The sequence below is a fragment of the Gymnoscopelus braueri genome (genome assembly GCF_963280865.1).
Source record: "Gymnoscopelus braueri genome assembly, chromosome: 8".
Classification (NCBI taxonomy): Eukaryota; Metazoa; Chordata; class Actinopteri; order Myctophiformes; family Myctophidae; genus Gymnoscopelus; species Gymnoscopelus braueri.
The window spans coordinates 37,230,717-37,251,495 of record NC_137609.1 but is presented as its reverse complement, the minus strand read 5'-3'; the positions used below and the strand labels follow the sequence as shown (position 1 = coordinate 37,251,495).

At 41.8% G+C, this 20,779-nt stretch overlaps 1 protein-coding gene across 1 annotated transcript; it reads left to right on the top strand.

The window, feature by feature from the left end:
* Positions 1-17,323: 17,323 nt before the first annotated feature.
* LOC308090829 (E3 SUMO-protein ligase ZBED1-like) lies at positions 17,324-19,469 on the top strand (the record flags this gene model as incomplete). Its single annotated transcript, XM_080436102.1, has 2 exons — positions 17,324-18,772; positions 18,975-19,469. The coding sequence occupies 2 exons, from the start codon at positions 17,324-17,326 to the stop codon at positions 19,467-19,469; spliced, it is 1,944 nt and encodes a 647-aa protein (XP_080292228.1).
* Positions 19,470-20,779: the final 1,310 nt, after the last annotated feature.

The window sequence follows — 20,779 nt, the reverse complement described above, 5'->3', positions numbered from 1 at the left end:
GAAAGCGTTTCTCATCACCAACCATGGTGCAGAGAGAGAGAGAGAGAGAGAGAGAGAGAGAGAGAGAGAGAGAGAGAGAGAGAGAGAGAGAGAGATTTCTGCAGTCTTTAAATGAAGGTTTACGGCATACATTTGCAATTAAAATAGATAGGTTCTAATCTATGTTTTTTTTATAACGGCTACTTTTGACATGCAGGCCTAATCATGACGTGTTCAGGTGAGCCAGCTTGAGCAGAGGAGCCACATGAGACAGGAACAGGAAAGGGTCAGTCACAGTTTGACCACTGATTGTCTCATTAAGAACATTACGTGGGTTGGACAGTGAATGACGTGCACTAATGCCATCTAGGATCACATCTAGGATCTATTCAAAGTACTGTACAAATGTATAATGTAATTCTATTATTTGTAGGCCTATATGTTGTTGGTCTGCTATATTTGTAATCGTTAAATGGTCCATTAGTGACCCTGCTTAAGATAGTGTAGTCAGTCAGTAGAAGTCGTGAGCTTGTTATTGTGGCATTTTGTCAGTTAGTGACAGTGAAAATGCCATGGTTGAAAGAATATTGTAGTCCCGGTCATGAATATTGTGGCTAATGTCTGACTATGGGCCATTCTCCCTTTCTGTGCACTCTGATCCACCAGGATTAAAGCATCCGTCTTGCTTTTCCTCTCCCCTTAATGGTATTAGGAAAATGGTGGATGGGCTTTAGTATTCTGTTAAGAAAGATCTGATATGGGGACGGGCTGATTCAATTAAGTAAAAAGCAGGGAGGATGCGGTGTGTGGGGGGGGGGCAGAGTAGCCTCAGAGTAGCAAACTCAAGGTAAAGGGGGTGGGTGTTGATATGGGCAGCTCTGCTGTTATTGGACCAACAAAGAAAAACACATTATATAACATTGCCAATCACCCATCACTCCAACACAGAACACACATTATGTCATTATGTCCACTGCACAAAAAACACAATCTCATAAGCTCAAACAATCAACAGTTTGAATCAAGTTGATTCTAAGTTCGCGAAACCATAGGTCGATTCATTTTAATCTCTGGTTAGATTAAAAACTACAGCAGTGTAAAACATGATAGTATGCAAGACCCACAGCAGTGGCCTAAACTATTGTCATGTGACCTGAAAAGGTTTTCATTTTCAGTAGAATGCACAAAAAGAATAGTTTTGAGGCAACTTTGTCATACATGTAAGATTTCACTTGTGGCAGTAAGAGGCTCTTTCCAGCCATAATAACTGTCATGTATTACAGTGTTCTCTGTGACTAGCTGCATGATACTGTACTGTAGGTACGTATGCATGTATGAGACATTCAATATATTGGCCTAACCTGAATGGTCTCTTTAAGATTCATAGAGGCTATTACATTGACATTGTACCCCATGGCACATTTGAGATTGCCTGTTTTACACATGTCGGCTCTTTATGATGGATCGTGCCACAAGAGTCCATTTAACCAATGTCCTCAACTCTATTTCACTTGAATTCCTCCAAATGGATTTATAATGCTACCTCCCCAAAAGTAGGCATAAAAGCCCAAATTACTTCCTTTTTTGTCTCGTCCCACTCCATCCAGTTGAGTGGTCAGGTTGTCACTGAAAGCCACCAGTGTGGAGCCAATGGCTCCGTTGTCTGGAGCCATTGGGTTACTATTACTACAAATACATTGCAGTACTTTAAAATGAATGGCAGTGGACCTTCCATGACCCCAGAGTTGAGGCTTCCCTTTTTCCTCCCCTCATCATTATAAACCCTGTTCACACTTGCACTTGAAGTTTGCTGCTATATATTTAGTTTTGGCGTCATGTGTGAACGTGCGTCGATTTTGAATGCCGACATTCAGTGACGATTTTTGTGCAGGTAATATCACAACACCCTACCTACAGTAGTAAAAATGCAAAACGCTCTCCTCAGAATGTAGCCAAGACAGGCATGTCTCAACATCTGTGACTGAGACCCCCCCTCCCCCCCCAATGGTGAGTTTTACCAAGCCTTGCTGATAATGTAGCCTTTGCATCAGGTCCAGTAACGAGTCTAGATTATTAGACCCGGTCAGTTTCGGACAGGGTCCAACTATCCTAGGGGTATTTTTTTTTTGCCCCTTGCTGCGCTCTACTCTGAATGTTAAGACTGTATCACTGATGGAATGGTGATTTGATTTATCATGACATTTTCTTGCGGTTTGTTTATCTCCAATGGGATTTGACATAATTTGTCTAGGAGAATTTGCCATTTCTGGTGACAGAAACGGTGGACAATGTGCATACTATCTCCCTCCATTAATCTCTCTCCATCTGGTTGTGTTCTGGTTATGTTTTTCTCAGACACGCTCACAAACCATTCTACAAACTGTCCACGGTATGCTGTTGACAGGGGCAAGAGAGCAGAGAGCGCACATGCGCGTGTGTGCGTGCGTGCAATGATTTGTGTCGCTCAAGTATCGTAAGTAGGCTTGTACTGCTGTATACTTGTTTTTCTTTTATTCTCCAACATGGTAAAGACATTTTGTGGTGAGGTGTGTGACGCAGTGCATTCATCTGCCTCCCATGACTGGTTGAAAGGGTGACAGGACATTAAACCTGGTCTTCTTCTTTCAAGGCAACCCTGAGGACCAGGCTGGTCGCCAAAGAAAACGTCGTCACAGTACGGAAGAAACGTACAGTGATAACATTTTGTATCCCAAAAATGTTGCATGTGAACATGGTCCGCAGATGAGAACCACGTAGAGTCAACGGTACATTTTACGTTGCATACTAACAAAACCGAAACCTAATCTTAACCCTAACCCTAACCTTAACCCTAACTCTAAATCTAACCATAAACCTAAACGTTGAAATGCAACATACCTAAAAATGTAATGTTTTTGTGGTCCAGAAACATTGTCATTGAACGTTTCTGGAGAAACGTTCAATGACAATGTTTCCTCTGGCGATAGGGTTGCGTGAACATGGTTGGGGTTGGTGGTCTTCTTCTATCAATGAACCCTGATGATATGGTGGTGGGTGGTGGTCTTCTTTCAAGGAACCCTGGGGACATGGTGGGGGGGGGGGGGGGGGGGGTCTTCTTCTTTCAAGGAACTGATGGTGGTGGTGGAGGTGGAGTAGGGAGGTTTCTCCGCCTTATCAGTGTGACAGCACAGAGCGTTCTAATCGCAGCCTGCCAGACGGCTGCTAATTCTCATTCTCTCTCTCTCTCTCTCTCTCTGTCAGAACCACGGAGCCAGAGATGGTGGTGGTGGGTGGGTAGGGGGAGCATACAGGGAAAGACAAGGAAAAGGGAATATAGAGAGAGAGAATAAACGGGTGTTTGTGCTTCAGAGGTTTAATCTGATAATATTATATTTCTTTTTTAGAGCTACTGTAAGTTGCATCTACATTTCTAACTTGTGGTTCTAAAAATTGAAAAGCACTCTTCTGAGTGCAAATCCCCACCAGGCCGGGTTGCCTAACCGTGTCTGTGTCAGTCGTGGGGTGCAGCCATCAGGACACGAGGGAGCAAATACAGTTTGTACAACAGAGGGCGCAACTGTTCAAATGAAATAAAGAAAGAAAAGATATCTATCTTTCAAACTCAGCTTTCTGTAAAGAACAGCTGACCAGACCGTGCTGGTTATAATAATAATAATAATAATAACTAGAGAAAGTGCTCCTCGGAGCACAGGTCTGCGCCAGGTCAGGTTATTGTGGTCCAGCAATGTTCGAAAGTTGCCAATCAGAATGGAATATGAAAAATCGGACAGATCCGTCTTGATCACATGACTATAGAGATAATGTGTACCTATTAGCGTGATGTTTGGACAAAATCTGTAGGAGTAATATCAAATCTAATGTGTTTAGCAAAAATAGGCCTCCTGGTGGTGCTATAAAAGGCTGATGTGAAGAAAAAAATGTGTCCTTGGCCTCTAAGGAGTGTGTGTGCAAAGTTTCACACCGGTCGGTCCAGTTACAGGTAAAATGTAAAAAAAATGGAGGGTTTCGTCCTTGGCCCAGTGGCAATGTGCACGCAAAATTGCTTTGGAAGCCAATCTTAGCCAATCAGGATGGAATATGAATAATCCGACACATCCGTTTAGTTTAATGACTATAGAGTTACTGTGTACCGATTTGCGTGATGTGGGCCAACATTGCCGGAGATTAGCTGTCCACGACGGACGGACGGACACACAAATACACACACACATGGACGGATGGATGGACAGACAGGGTGCAAAACATTGTCTCTGCCACACCTTCGGCCTGGCGGAGACAATAATATAAATATAAATATAAATAGTAAGGCCAGACAGCTATATAGGTATAGGGACATACAGTATAGGTTTTCATCACAAACTCTAATAATAGATTATCATGAATTTAGGTGACTATAGGTTTATTATCACAGAACACACAGTGTCTAACAATTCACAGTGTTCCTTTCTCCACAGTTGATTTACTGCAGTGCCTGGTTTAATAAAGGAAAAACAATAGGATTGGTGCTATTGATAATTAGTTTTTAATGTACCACACTCATCATGTCCAATTGCATGTCCCTTAGGCAGCTGATCACAGATTTAATTAACACATTATTGCTTGCTACACCTAAACTTTGACTCGGGGGAAGATTTTTGTTTGTCAAATGTATATGTTGAGGGGGGGGGGATTAGTATATTGTGTGTGCATGCTGGTGTGCTTGTGCGTGCATGTGTGTGTACGAGAGGGGTTGTCATGTGCATCCATCACAGTCACGTCCTCTCTCTTTGATAGATGTTTAATGTATGTTCCAGGCCATTAGCGGTGTGTTACACTTGAGGATGGTTCGGACGGATTGTAGTCTGAGAAATAGCTCCTCCACTCACGCTGCCGTGTGAGGCTGAGGTTTGTGTCAAGCTTCCTTTATCAGGTGAACCAAGTCAAGATGGTAATACTATAGCGCTTCAGGCAGGGCTGTTTTTGTGTGTGTGTTTGTTTTGTGGGAAGGGACTTCACAAAATGATAAACTACTCCAACCAGAACTTATGACCAGAAACCCATCCTAATGGAGTATGTTATTGGCACATTACGAGAAAGCAAGGCCCTACGCCACATCATGTGCACATTCAAAACAGATCTTTGTCATTTAAATGCATCTATAATCCATCATTAAGTGTCACGTAAGTGTCACGTAAGTGTCAATTACGTTATCAGACAGTCAATCAAAGGGTACAATTTCAAATGTAATTTGGGTTTCCGTTGCCTATATCACAGTTACACTGACTTTGTGAGTTCATTCAACAGCCGGAGACAGAGAGAGAGAGAGAGAGAGAGAGAGAGAGAGAGAGAGAGAGAGAGAGAGAGAGAGAGAGAGAGAGAGAGAGAGCAGCAAACTAGACATGGACTAGCTTTATGATGAGGTTTGTGTTATTTTGTGACAGGCGTGAGACCTCAGAGAGATCTCAGTGACAAGATACCCTGACACAATAAAGTGGACAGCACCGCTCAAGCACACAATTAGGCCTACACCAAACACGAATCGCCTACTTTGGTATTCTTTGTCTTAAGCATCCCTTTTGTCGTGACTGTTTTAAGGGGCCGCTGCAGCGTTGTGCATGTAATGAATTATGGGAGCTATAAATATAAATATTTACTGCCATGCATAATGATGGGCGCCACAGACTGTTGCAGGTGTGGCCAGTTCCACAAAGACATATAAAATCAGACGAACGGGCAGCTTTATAAATCGGACAAAAATGATGTGTCTGCACATTTGTGTCTAGCATTTTATAACTGTCACGCCTTTGAGCCTGAAAAAAATACAAATAATTCATCAGATTCAAATTACAGTATATTTACAATTTGAGCATTAAATAAACTATCATTCCGGGGCCATTTTAACCGGGGGACCCTGGGCTCAAGCTCAGGGTAGCCCAAGCATAAACCCAGCCATGGGATTACACGCTATACTCCGGGAAATCACAGTAGCCTCCACTAGGCTACAGTATAGTATATATCCACGTCCAAACCCGGGGCTTAACCACTCCCGCCAACACCGGTTGGAGTGGTTGTCTCATGATCTGCTATGCATAGCCATACATACATTTTGTACAATTTATTTATTTTTGTTGGCACGTAAATGAGGTCCTAAAAGAGTGTGCATCCCCGCCAGTGTGCAGTAGAAAAATGGCACAGAAGAAGTCAGCCTGGGTGAGCCAAGAAAAGAAAACAATGAGGTTACATCACGCTACTGCGCTCCCTGGCTGAGGCTCAAATGTAAAGAGAGACGTCAGAGGGTAGTGAAGGCCTTCATTAAATGCAGCTCAGGCCCTGGTGAAGCCCTGGTTAATGTCCCTAACATCTATAGAGTGGTCCAGCACATTGCATTCACTGTAAATGACTCATGTTTAATGCATCTCCCCAGTCCTTGTCATGTTACCTCACCTCTGGAGGCAGATGGGGGAGGAGGGTCACGTCGGGCACTGATGGAAGAAGGGAGGGATAAGTGGCAACGGTTTCCATCCAGGGGCCCTGGAGGGCTCAAAATGGCCATGTGGTTATTCTTTGCCCCGTCTCAATTTACTTAACATGAGGAGCGACTGCTGCATGTCTGCACCATCCACGTGTAACACCCTCCCTGCACTGGCCCAACGCAGGTCATGCCATGTGAAGCTCATCTCCGGGGGGGGGGGGGGACTATCATGCACATTATGGCTGTTTGGCCCCTGGACTGCTTAAGCAGAGCGTGGAGGTTGGTACAATGTGCTTCACTGTTTCCAGTTAGCAGGCGTTAGCAGGCGTTTCTAAGCATATCTCTCGCATGCACACACGCATGAAAGCAGACACACGCACACACACACACACACACACACACACACACACACACACACACACACACACACACACACACACACACACACACACACACACACACACACACACACACACACACACACACACACACACCTCTTCCCTATCATGGAAGATAGATCGTAATTAACATATCATCAAGATAGATATTTGGCAAATGTTCAAGAGGGAGTTCTTTATTTATTTGCTACTTTCCGCAATCAAAGCCTGCCTCAAAGCCTGTTTGGCTTAACTCATTCACTGCCTCTGACGTAATTGACGTAATTAACCAATACTGCCACTGACGTAGAAAAGTTTTTTTTTTAAATGTATTTTATTTTAAAACTTAAAAATGTTGTATCTCGGCTCTTGAGTACTTTTTTTTTTTTAAATGAAAAATCTCTGGCAGTGGGCAAACGCGGCCAGCAATAATTCTGGCAGTGAATGAGTTGTTAAGAAATGTAGATATTGAGGCTGTCAGGCTGTGCGCACATCGCTCATTTGTCGTGGGGGAATAATGATGAATAATGATGGCAGATGCAAATAGAGATCTATGATGTCATGTATTGTTGTTCCACCTCTGAAAATATTATTCTGCAGCCTTTTTATCTTTGGGAAAAAACATTTGTTAACATTCAAGGTCATCTTCTTTGTACATCAATCGCCACAATGTCATAATGATTGTTATTGCTTATATGAAAAAATAAAATAAATAAGCTATGAGCCAATTTCCCCCTGGGAGACATAAATGCACTGTTTGCGAGCACTGCAATGCATTGGCAACTGGTGTCTACTAAGACTGCTTTGAATGCTAACCACTCTCTCCTCTATTCTGCCCTTCTCACCTCCCCTCTCCTCCTCCTCTGACACAGGAGTCGCTTAACACCCACGTGAGCGTTCCCCGCTTCTCCTGTTTTTTTGCTGTCCCTCACACCCTTTTTTTCTTTAATCTTGCATTTCATCTGCTGTCTCTTGTCCTTATAGAGAGGCCGCCTCTCAGCATTTGCTGTTTGCATGCTGCCTATACTAACTGTCCGTCCACAGTATTTAGTCGTGCTCAAGCCTCTTCATCACATTCTATATATTTAATTCAAGCTATCATGATGCTGTCAACATCTCTGGCAGTTTAAATTCCCCACAAAAGTTGCTGTGTGGAGTGAACATGAATTGACCCTGCGATCTGAGCCTCATTACTAACTGCCCCAGTTTAGCTGTGGTTTCCACATACTTCTTTTTAACTCAGCAAAATAATAATACTAATAGGTAGGATTTATATAGCGCTTTTATAATACTACCCTAGACTAATAAAGTTGATTTGATCTTAATATCTTGCTGCTGGGATTCCCCTGCATCATCACCCTCTTGAGCTGTGTGCAGATCTGGTGGCTAGTTTGAATCAAGCACCTTCCATTATCTCACTGATAAAGTTCTGTCTGCCCAGAGGGGGTTGTTCTCTGAAACATTTCTCCTTCTACTCCTCATTTTATGCATCAGTGCTCGTTGCCAGATGGCTCCCTAGGCCACACCTGCCATACACAAATAATGCCTCAAATCACTTTGACTCAAGACCCATTTCAAAGTCACCATCGTGCTTGCATTCTCTGGAAGAGGTCGACATTTGGTTACGCAATACTAATGTACAGTATTCAACACAGTGAAATACTCCGGAACATTTCTCCTGGAGTCCTTCAAAGCAGAACCTGAGCCGAACTAGGATAAGGTATGACCGCAACGAGAGCTCCGACCAGGGCTCAGTGTTGGAGTGGGTGTTGATACACCGTTGCAGAGTACATTGACAGTGATATCACTGACGAATCCTTGTATCTTTATTCTAGCCTTTTCAACCAGCCTCGAGCTTCCATGCTCGAGCATGCTGTTATTACAAGCTGTATTTTAACTTGCGCTACAGAAACACTAGTGAGATTAATGTACCAGGTAGGCTACATGGCTCATTATTTCATGTCTGACAAGTAGAACTACCTTTTCAAAAGCTATAGTTTCCACCTGTCCAAAGTCTTTAACTTTGTAAGCTTGTTCTTGACAATCGGTGGCAAGTGTCGACTCTTGTGGTTATAACAGTACTGACCAGTCAGTTCTTGCACACTGTACATTGTCATTTTCTATGCAAGATTTAATAATAATAATAATATTAACACATTGACTGCCAATCACGTAGATCTACGCGAACCTATTTAAAGCCGCCACGTGCCAATCGCGTAGATCTACGCGAAGTGGTGTTTTTTTTTTTTTTTTTTTTTTTTAAACAAAAAGTGCACTTTCTGAAATTTTCGATCCACTTCCGTTTCCGGTAGCACCACCGGAAACTGAATTATCTGAGTGAATTAACTGAGTTTTGCCGATCCCATCTGCCTCCATTCTAAAGTGGACACTGAAACGCCATTTTCTCTTTGTAGTTTTTCTCGTCGCTGATCACTGTTTAACATAAACCGTTCTAACTACAAGATGGCGATTGCGTTTTGCATGGGGATTTCACTGCTGAGTTTACAAACAGTTTAGAGCTCAATCTTAAGGATTTTAACGAGGTCTATGGCGACGTGAAAAAAACTAAAAAACAACAATAAAACGCTGGCACTGGTGAGTACATTATGAGATTAAACGCTGGCATGGAATGTGTTGTTAATATACAAGAATAATCACATTTAATTGAAAATCTACATAGCCCCAGAGTGGGTTTAAAAGATTACTATACTGTATTTACTATACTGAGTGCTGAAATTTGCTCTCATTCCACTTTAAAATGTATTCGTAAGACCGAGATTTAGAATTATTTCCACATGTTGGTTAAGTTGTGCGCATGAATTACACAATTCGTTCCCACGTTGTAATTAATTTGTGGCGCTCAATAAAACGTGGCCTCAATATCATTTATTTGTTTCTCACATGACCACTCCGGGCTCTGAGTTGAGTTGAGAATCCTCATAAAAGTCAATCACAGTGACAGTGTTGATAGGGAATTGGTTGAGAACATGCAGGTGCTGGTGGCAGCCAGCCTATTACCCTCAGGGAAGATACAGCAGACGTCCAATCCCAATCAGTGCAAGCATATTACCCTCTATGTGCTTTTAGAACTCCCTTCACCCGGGCCAAATAAAGTCTGGGTATGGCTGTAATGGCCAGGAGCGCCTGCTGTATTAACTCCCTCCCCAAACTGTCAGGGAATCCCAGCCAGACAACCATTTCATTCACCATGCATGGTAGTTCCTCATTGAGAGTATCTTTCAATTAAATTGTTGATCAAATGTATTTGCATATAAGAAATACTATGGTTATGTGATAAAAAAAATCCAGAATTCATCGTTATTTCCTTGTGGTTTCCTTGTTGTATGGTTTCAGAGCAAGGACTTTTTACCATTTATATCAAAAGTCCTTCAAAACAAAAGTGAAACTCAACTACAGTTATATAGAATAGAAAGCCGCCTTTCTCCCTTAATGTTCTGCTTGCATTTGATCACTATACTGTATATCTATTTTTTTTACATTTGTGCTTTATCTCAATAGAGACAGGAAAGGTGGGATAGAGAGGGGGATGACATAAGGCAAAGAACAACAGGTCTGATTCCAACTCTGGCCAGCTACGGGAACGACTTCAGCCTTATTTACGTATTATGCGCTCTTACTCTGTGACCTGGGCACCCAACATTCTATTTGTTGGAGTAGAATGTTGAAGTTAATGTTCTAGATTTTGTGGCGGCTTTCTAGCCAGCAAGATTACGTCTCTGTCCCGAGTAAGATAGTTCAAGGTCACCCAGTGGCGCATGTCAACATTGCCACATCACGTCTTGCTTAGCACTGCTAGAACAGCACAGTGTTGTACCAGGAACAGTTTTTAAAAATGTTTAGTTAATCAGCCCTAAACAGGTATTGGTTTATTTTCTTGTACAACATTTTCTTGTATGTATATGGTTAACAGTGTACAAGAACAGTGTGATCATTTTCCAAAGCATTCCATGATTGTTTTTCAAGGAAGCCATTGGTTTCTATGTATATATGAATATCAGTAGCTGACGAGAAATGAACTTGGACCCAAGCTGTTCCCATAGCAACACAATTCCACTGACAAGGTCTATACGTCCGCTCATTCTGAGAACTTTCCAGATGAGTGAGTTCAGACCACAGCTGCCTCGCTGACACATTCATCACTTGACTGACACCCCCCCCCCCCCACCCAAACACACAATCTTTTTTTTTTTTAAAGCAAGCAAAACTGACTGACACACACACACACACACACACACACACACACACACACACACACACACACACACACACACACACACACACACACACACACACACACACACACACACACACACACACACACACACACGCACAGCAAAAGCCCACCACTTGATCTTTACCCCACACAAACATCATCTCTCTCCATCCAGCCCTGGCTCCCTCATGACCCCCCGTTTTCCTCGTCATTAGCGCCCCTGCTAGCAGCAGTCTCCCTCCTGCTCCTCTGTTTACCTCTCTACTTGTTTGTTTTCAATCTCCTCTGAGCAGAAGAGCCAGTCAGGGGGGTGAGGTTTGCGAGAGCCTCGGGAAACATGCTATGGCTGGGAAGAGGCTGCTCTTGGTGTGCCCGGCAGTCCGGCAGCACTAAGCGCGGTTGGCTGTCTCATGGGAAGTTGTCCTTCCCATGAGACATTAATACATCGTTGTTCAAAACCATTCCTTTAAAAAGAAATATATATATATAGTGAAAAATAGCTCTCAACGCCTCACATTGCGAGGTGTTGTGAGGTTGTAGAGCTGCTATTTTCACTACATTTGTGCAACAATCTTGCATGATGGAGTGAGTAGTCATTCATTTAAGAAAAAAACATTAAAAGTTTAAATATGGAGATAAGAGGTTTCTGCCCGACAGCAACGATATGCATACACAACCACACTGCATTCACTGGTCAGAAATGTGCTATAGGCTCAGCATGCCATGCGTTAATAGGTATTCCTTGACTTAATCCTAGTGTAATGAGGCCAATGGCACAGTGATGATAACTCATCACAATGTGCAATAGGTTATGCATGCTTGGCAGAAACAAATTAAAATATTCTGTCGGAAATTTCCAACTTTTTCGCGGGGAAGTTTTCCAGGGCATAGCTTGAAATGGTTATGACTGTAAGAAATAAGACATGGCTTAATTAAACAACGAAACCACAAAGCTAATTGCCTCTAGTGGGATTAATAAAGTTGTTTGAAGTTTGAAGCTCTTCATTATTTGGGTGTCCAAACTGCATGAACTGTGCTCAGGCTACAGTTATGTGCTGTAATTGAACGCTACACAGAGTGAGGGCTATACCGTAGCTCCAGTAGCTAGCTAATAGTTTGACATTTAACGTACAATCATTTATTATGTTCCCAACCATTAATAGTGGCAGTCCTTTTGTAAAATGTTAAGCTATTCTGTACAGAAAGTGGCCTTGTACCTGTGCCCTTTGATGAATAATTCACAGAAGTATATGAATCATTCAATTGCTTGTTTATTAGTGTGCAAAGAACGAACGTTGTGGAACATTGCACTTGCAATTGCACTTATATATTGACAGGCTAGGTATATGTATATATATATATATATATATATATATATATATATATATATATATATATATATATATATATATATATATATATATATACACACAAACATAGAGAGAGAGAGAAAGAAAGAAATACACACGCATGCACGAACACACACACACACACACACACACACACACACACACACACACACACTATACAAAATATATTATTAAGCCTAATTGTATTGTATATAAAGAACAGATTGTCGAGTTAACATAATAACCACATAACTACAGTGGACCTCAGATGGTGAAGTCATGAAGAACGCTGCTCCTCCAGGTGCAGAATTACTGTACTCCCGTCCTCAGACGATTGTACTCCCAAAGTGAACTCGGCAAGACTGAACTGTCTGAAACGGCCTGAGTCAGTGGACAGACAGACAGACAGACATGGAGACCATAAGGGGAGGTAAATGTGAATTCCCACTGAAAGGAGGAGTCATTCACTGCTGCCGTTTTTCCTTTGTGTTGATGACATGTGTTGTTGTGTACATTTTTATGCTATGTTGATGAATTGAATACATAGGACCACAATCGAAACAAGTCCACAGGACTTTTTTGTGTTACCATAATGTCTTACTGTACCACGTGCTGTTTAAATGTCGGACTAATAAAGTATTCAATCCATCAATCAATCAAACGATAGCAGATCTACAAGCTCACCACGTGTTGTGATGCGAGCCGTGAGCTTGTAGAACGTGTGACACTGTACTATGATAAAATAGGGCATTAATTTACAAAAAAACTAACGGTTGACATTAAGGTTTTTTTTCCGACAGCAACGATATAACCTTCATTCTCTGACGGAGACGAAGGACGCGTGTCAGAACAGGCACCATGCCGTGTGTCATATGATGAAGCACAATGTCATCACATCTCTAAGGCCGATCGGAGCTTAGTAAATACACAATAGAATAGAAACTTATGGTCTCTCCATGCCCAGAAAGTTGCCTTTGATTTAATCTAAAACGACATTATGGCATTGCATAAATTACTATGACTTAAAACAATTACATAATCTAAAACATCTCCTTAAAAGCACCTGCAGAACCTCTAGTCATTGTCTACTGAGTCACCTCTTATGTGACCCGTGCAAGAGAGTCAATCTGGCGCATGCGGAGGGGTCGGGACATCTATAAGCAATAAAACCTAAATGAAATGGGGACAGCAACACAAATCTCTTTTGCAGCAATACCCTTAACAGTCAAGACACAGCAATATTCCATGATTTGAAAGCTCCTGGCCAGCTAATCTGTGACAACGGCAAGCCTTAGAAATGGCCTTCAGTTTGCAGAAGGAAGACATTGTTTAGACGCCTTATTGTGAACAGATAAACTATGTAGTATCTACACGATTCATACATTTTCAAAAAGTATATAAAAGGCTCAATTGGCAAAAAAGGGAAACTAGAGAGGGTTGAGTAATTTAGGTTTTCAACCTATTAGATAATAGAAATAAATATTTCACCCATGTAATTACATATTTTGACAAGAAAATCACCTTTGTTGTATGGTGTTCTGTGAAACACACAGCATGCCCAGAGGTCCAGCCACACAGGTGCAATTTCAACACACAGGTGCAATTTCATTAAAGGAAAGAAATGATTCTGGAAACTGCCATGATGATTCTTAAATTGTGTTTACTATTGTTAACTGTGTTTTGTACAGAAAATTACAGGCCCAGCTCACAATTATGTTTGAAGTTGAATGACTGTGACATTACTGGAGTCTAGTGTTTGGCTGAGAGAGCTGCACCATGTAGCTCTAACAGGAGTCTAGTGTTAGTCAGAGACATCTCAGAGGCAAATATTGTACTTTTACTCCACTACAATTATTTGAAAACTTTAGTTACTAGTTACATACTAGTAACTCAAGTACATTAACCACTTCAGCCCTATTTTATACATACGGTAGGCTGTTTGAAAATAAAGATCTACAAAGCTCACAACGCGTCGCATCGCAACGCGTTGTGAGCTTGTACTGTAGATCTGCTATATTCAAACATTTTAGCAATTTAACTTTTGATACTTTAAGTATATTTTGATGCCAATACTTTTGTACTTTTGTATTTGTATTTTTATATTGTGGTATTGCTACTTTTACTTAAGTAAAATATGTGAGTACTTCTTCCACCACTGGTGTTAGTCTGGTTGATAGAAATAATCTGTATGACTCTCTCAGGAGTCTATCTGGTTGATAAAGCTACACTACGTGGCTCTAGCAAAGCTTCTGATGTGCTAAAAACCAAATGTACAGTACATTCAGCAAGCCATCACTTCCATGATTAATTTAGCTAAAATAATCAGTTTATAGATTATGTTTTTGTCTTACATAAGAACATCATTTATATTCTTCACTTGTAATATACTTGTAAGCCTTTTTTATATAACACTTTGTTTATCAAAAAACCTTTAATAACTAATTTGTTTTTATTCTATGCTACAATCTGTCAAAAGTCTCATAAGAGGATTTCAAATGATCATGTTTTTGATAGCAATAGTTATCAAAAACACTTATTTATTTATGTATGGTGCATATTAACTCATTCAGTGCCACATGACGTCTAAGACGTCATGGCCTGAGCGCCCTGAGTGCCACAAGATTTGCTGCTCCATTCACTTCTTGTTTAACTTCTTACTGAAAAAGGCTGTATCTCGGCTCCTAAGCACTTTATTTTTACAATGAATTTTGGCTGTGGCACTCAGAGCCAAACTGAATCAATGGAAATGCCCCTTTTTCATATTCCACAAGTTTAAATATACTACAGGGGTTGACACTAAGGTCTCAGAGGCACTTGTGCAGGTCATGTTCTACTTGCCCACAGGTCTTGCCCACTTGCGCGAAAAGTAAATCGTCCTTTATAAAATGATGGTAAAATTAGAATTACCGTTCAATTCAACAAATGTTTTACTTTCTATTATGGGGGCTGCACGATTATGGGGCTGCACGATAAAAAGTTTCATACCTCAATATTGATGCCAAATATCTAAATAGCTATGAATATGACTATGGGTTAACACTTGTTATTTTATGTTTTTAAGTGTAGCAACAGTGAAAACGGCACATTATAGGCCAACAGTGCTCTGTTTGTCGTTGTCGGGCAAAAACCTTGTAGTTCCATATTTCAATGGTTTTGTAATATGGAAAAATATGTTTGTTCATAAATGCCCTACTAAATCATTCAAGAGTGTAGCACTATAAGAGTAAAATAACAGGACATACAAGGTTTCCACCCGACAGCTACGTTATATAGCCTATATATGGTTCTGTATCAGTATATCAGTCAGTTTTAGCAGATTTCATTCCAATTGGCTGCCTATGAATTTCACAGGCCTGGGTAGACAACCTGGCCTGGCGGGGATCTGCGCACCAAGCACAGCAGCTGCACACAATTAACTTAACGAGGGAGCTTGTGACTAGTTTTGCGCACCAAAAACTGCTCAAACAATGTCAAACTGTCATGATTCTAGCTGCTGAAACCTTCCTCTTTGGATTGTTGTTTAAAAAAGGAACAGAACATGGCTGTTTTTAAAGGATTATATTTATTTCTTGTCCGTCAGAGCGGTGAGGTAACGTCGGGTTGTTTAGCCTACCGTTTGATCTGCACAGATGCGCTGGCATTGACAATCCATGAGATGGCTGCTAAGCACTTCACTTGTGTTATACCTCTACTGGTTAGTTCTAGTAAAATGGCAGTTCCAACATTCTAAAATAATGTGTTGGAACTGTGTTGGGGAAATTAATGATGATAAAAAAACATCGTGCCATCAGTGAAATAATGGCCGATGTATCGGTTGGGCTCTAGAGCCAGTGCACCGTGCACGTAAAGTGTATGTGTGTGTGTGTGTGTGTGTGTGTGTGTGTGTGCGCGAGGGGGGGGGGGGGGGGCAGAGTGCTCTGGCCACGTTCATGTGTTTAGACAGAACTAAAGATGGTTGCGTCTCCACTGCCACTCAAACGCGCACTTGCCCGGTAGGGCAGGTTGAAAGCTAACTCCACCTGCCCGCAAGTTTTATTTACCAGTCGGGCAGGCGTTAGTGTCAACCCCTGTACTATATTTAATATAGTCAAGTAAATATTTTGTTCATACAGGCTTATTTGTGATGGTATCCGTGATGGTGTTTACCAGGTGCTCGAAGAGCGCCTGAGTCTACAAACAGTCAGACCTAATCGTCAACCTAAAAATTTGCATCATGTTCGAAATTTGCATCATGTTCAACATGTTTTCAATCATTGGCTATCCTGGCTGTCCTTCACTCCTTTAAAGCCAATGGGGACACTTCCCCTTTTTGCCTGTCCTTTAAGCCAATGGGGAGACGGCCCGTCCTCCGCAGTAACCGCCCTCCGCTCCCCTCCTTCAACACTGTGACTGCAACAGTTGCAGACAATGCTGGCCTCAGGCAACAGAGTTAGCCTAAATGCTAGCGTGCTTGATTAGACCTAGTTTGGCTCTGAAGTTATTATTTGCCCATGTTCACCCTGACTTTAATCTTCGCTATTGTTGGGAAGACCCGTGTGGTGTCTAAAAATGTTGCCACCACTTATATAAAAAACATTACCGTTCAGCGTCGCATATTCAATGTTGCCAGGTTTGGCGAGAAAAACAAGCAATCCGAAAAACAAGCAATCAGGTCTATGAACACACACACACACACACACACTAGTGCTGTCAAAAATAATCGATTCAGCGATGCATCGCGATTCGGCCGTGAACGATTCTGAATCGATTCAGCAACGTGACAATCGATTATAGACGTTTATATTTATTGTTCATTTTCTGGCCTCGGGTTGACAATAAAGTTGTGAAGTTTCAATTACTTCCGGTAGCAACGGGTCATTGACATGCGCAATCCATTGAACTGTGCTGTAGCTACATGCTGCTAAGCGCTAACGCTAGTACAACAACAATAGATATGGCTGAGGGAGACGACCGCGACAGACCGCAAGTGATTAAAAACGCACCAAGTAGTTGGAAAGCGGACATCTGGACACGTTTTGGCTTCTATGAAGTTGATGGGAAACTGGACAAGACGTACGCTGTGTGTAAAACCTGCCACGCAAAAATTAAGCACGTTGGCAATACAACTAATGTGAAGAACCATGTTGAGCGTTGGCACAGTGAGTTGTTGTCTTCAAAGACTACAACAGTCAACACATCCCAGCCAAAGATTGACGAGGCGCTAGTGTCAACTATGCCGACCAACTCCGAGAGAGCAAAGAGGATCACCCGATCTGTGGCATGTTTCATATCGAAGGATCTACGGCCATATTCAGTTGTGGAAAATGCAGGGTTTTGCAACATGCTGAAGACAATTGAGCCCCGGTACAAGCTGCCGTCAAGAGCTACATTTACTGATACTGCAGTACCCGCACTGTACAATGAAACCAAAGCAAAGGTAATGGAATCAATGAATAAAGCCAGTCGTGTAGCCATTACGTGTGATGCCTGGACTTCAGTCGCAACAGAGTCCTATGTAACGATAACGGCACATTATATTAGCGAGGATTGGCAGATTCTATCACATGTGCTGCAGACGAGAGCAGTTTATGAGAGCCACACTGGTGTTCATATGGCGAGGCTACTCACTAACGCTATGGAGGAATGGCAGCTAACAGATAAAAGTGTTGTGCTAGTGACGGACAACGCCAGTAATATGACACATGCTGCTGAATTTGGGAAATTCCCCCATGTTAAATGCTTTGCGCATACGTTGAATCTCGCTGCGCAGCGGGCGCTTAAGCTGCCGACGCTCTCCAGGCTTCTGGCCAGAATCCGACGTATCGCAACATACTTCCACCGCAGCACAAAGGCAAGCAGCATGTTGACAGTAAAACAAAAACTTCTTGGACTGACCAGAGCTAAAGGAGAAACAAAGAAACTGTTAACTGATGTCGCCACACGGTGGAACAGTGCACATGATATGATGGAGAGGTTTTTGGAACAGCAAGCTGCAGTGCATGCCACCCTGCTGGCTCCTGAGATCAATGTAGATGAGTCTGACCTCTTCACTCTAAACAGAAATGATCTGGTTAATGCAGAGGAAGCAGTGAAGGCATTACAACCAATGAAGGATGCCACCGTATTGATGTCAGAGGAGAGCAATCCAACAATTTGCCTCATTGCACCACTATATGCACAACTCCTCCAGACCATGTCAGACACCATTGGAGACCAACCAGTGATCCGTGGTGTCAAGAATGCCATCAAAGCAGATCTCCTTAAGAGGTACAACACTGAACCAGAGAAGAAGCTCCTTCATACATCCTCTGCCCTGGATCCTCGCTTTAAGGGACTGCCTTTCCTGACAGAGGGGAGATTGGATATCTATGGAGGAGTGACTTCAGAGGCTGCATCCTTGGAGGTAATTTTAACCTTGTAAAACGTATAGAATTAAACAAACTTTAAATTGTAATAATGTAATGTTAAGTAGCTACAGTCAGTAAAAACTTTTTATAAGACTGAGAAAAATAGTTATCTGTTGTGATGATGTGAGCTGCTGCATGACTGAGAAAGTGGCGTGCTGCTAACTGCTGTTTTTTGCTCTTTATTTTGTTCAAACACAGGATGAGAGGACACGTAGGACAGAAGCAGATGAAGCGCTAGGCGGAACAGGAAGTTCAGAAACCCAGAAAGAGTTGCTGTCCGTGCCCGTGGATGACGAGGTGTCAGACACACCAGGCCCCTCTGCTCCCAAAAGAAGGGCCTCATCGCTGCTTGTGAGTTTGCTGGGATCTGCTTTCGCTGACAACAATGAACCTGCAGTACAAATCAAGACCACCTATGCCAAGGCTGAGGAGGAAATGGACATGTACTGCAGAGCCCCATCTGTGACTCTCACTGAGGATCCCTTGGACTGGTGGCATCGCCATGAGGGCACATTTCCTCTCCTCTCTAGGTTGGCAAAGAGATACTTGTGCATCCCAGGGACAGGCGTGTCTGCAGAGAGAGTGTTCTCCACTGCAGGAGATGTTGTCACTGCAAAAAGAAGCACTCTCACACCAGAGCATGTCGATCAACTTGTGTTCTTACACAAGAACCTTGATGTTCCTAGATGCTGAACAGTGAGTGAGAGGCTATGTTCTTTAGGATTAGGTCAAACTATTTCCTCACTCTGAAACTGATTGTTGAATGTGAATGATGTTGAACTCAGACTGAACACTGAAGATGTTTGCACAAATGTGGTAGTAGGCTAGGCCTACACATTTTATTTTGGGTTTACAATTTATTTTATTAAGATTTATGTTAACATTTTGATATTTTGTATGCAGCAGTGTGATGTGATTGCCACATTAAGGATTGGATTCTCAGGTACACAATTGTCCTTGTCTTAAGGCTGCTAAGCTGCAGTTTTTTTTAAATAATTTAACAGTTGCACTTTAAATAAATAGGTAGGCAAGGCCTAATCCTATACTGTTTTGGTTTACTACTTGAAAGAAAGTTTCACAGTATTAAGTGGTTACTGTAACTGTACTGTGTGTTGCACTGAATATTTGTTGGGTTGTTGTTACTTGTTGTTGTTACAATAGTGTGATTATTGTTTGTTTGCACAGTTCAGGGAGTGTTCTGTCTTACTAGAGCTGCTTTATTTTTACTGTGTGTAAAAAAAAAAGGCAGCACAAAATGTCACTGCAGTTGAGTTAAGTAGAGTGATTTGATTCATGTTTCCTTTTTGAGCTTTGAAATATGCCTTATCCTCAATAGCCTGTACCATCATTTATATATTTTTGTTTCCAATTTTATTTTATTTAATGTTATGACATTTATGTCAAGGAGACAGGAGAGTGATCAGTGATCACTGATTATTACACAGCAGTTTCTAAATAAAATATGCTGTTCAGTATATCTGACTGCTTGTATTGACTGATGAAGTGTCCTTGAGCAAGACACTGAACCCCTAACTGCCCCCGATGAGCAGGTTTGCTCCGTCATCGGTGTGTGAATGGGTGAATGTGAAATACATTGTAAAGGGTTTCGGAGAAGAACCCTTTATAAACACAGTCCATTTACCAGTTATGCTTTGCAGTCTATCTTTTTGAGGTACAATTTCTGTAAAATATAAAGCATGGACGCTTTATGCTTCATTCGTTGTGTTGCTCACTCTGTTATATTGCATTGTGGTAATGCACGTTTACTTACGTTAGTTTACTGAAACTAAACTTTAAATGCAGGAATGTAAGACACTGTCATGTTAGTAATTAAAGTAGATATATGGTTAGCGGAGACAAAAATGGTAAATTAATTTGTGTGTGTGTGTGAGGGGGGGGGGGTGACTGTGCACACTCGTGTTTCCTGTCACTCCTGAATAAATCAGTCAAAAACGTCTGAATGCAGGGCACACTCTAGAATCACACATATTTGTGGCATAATG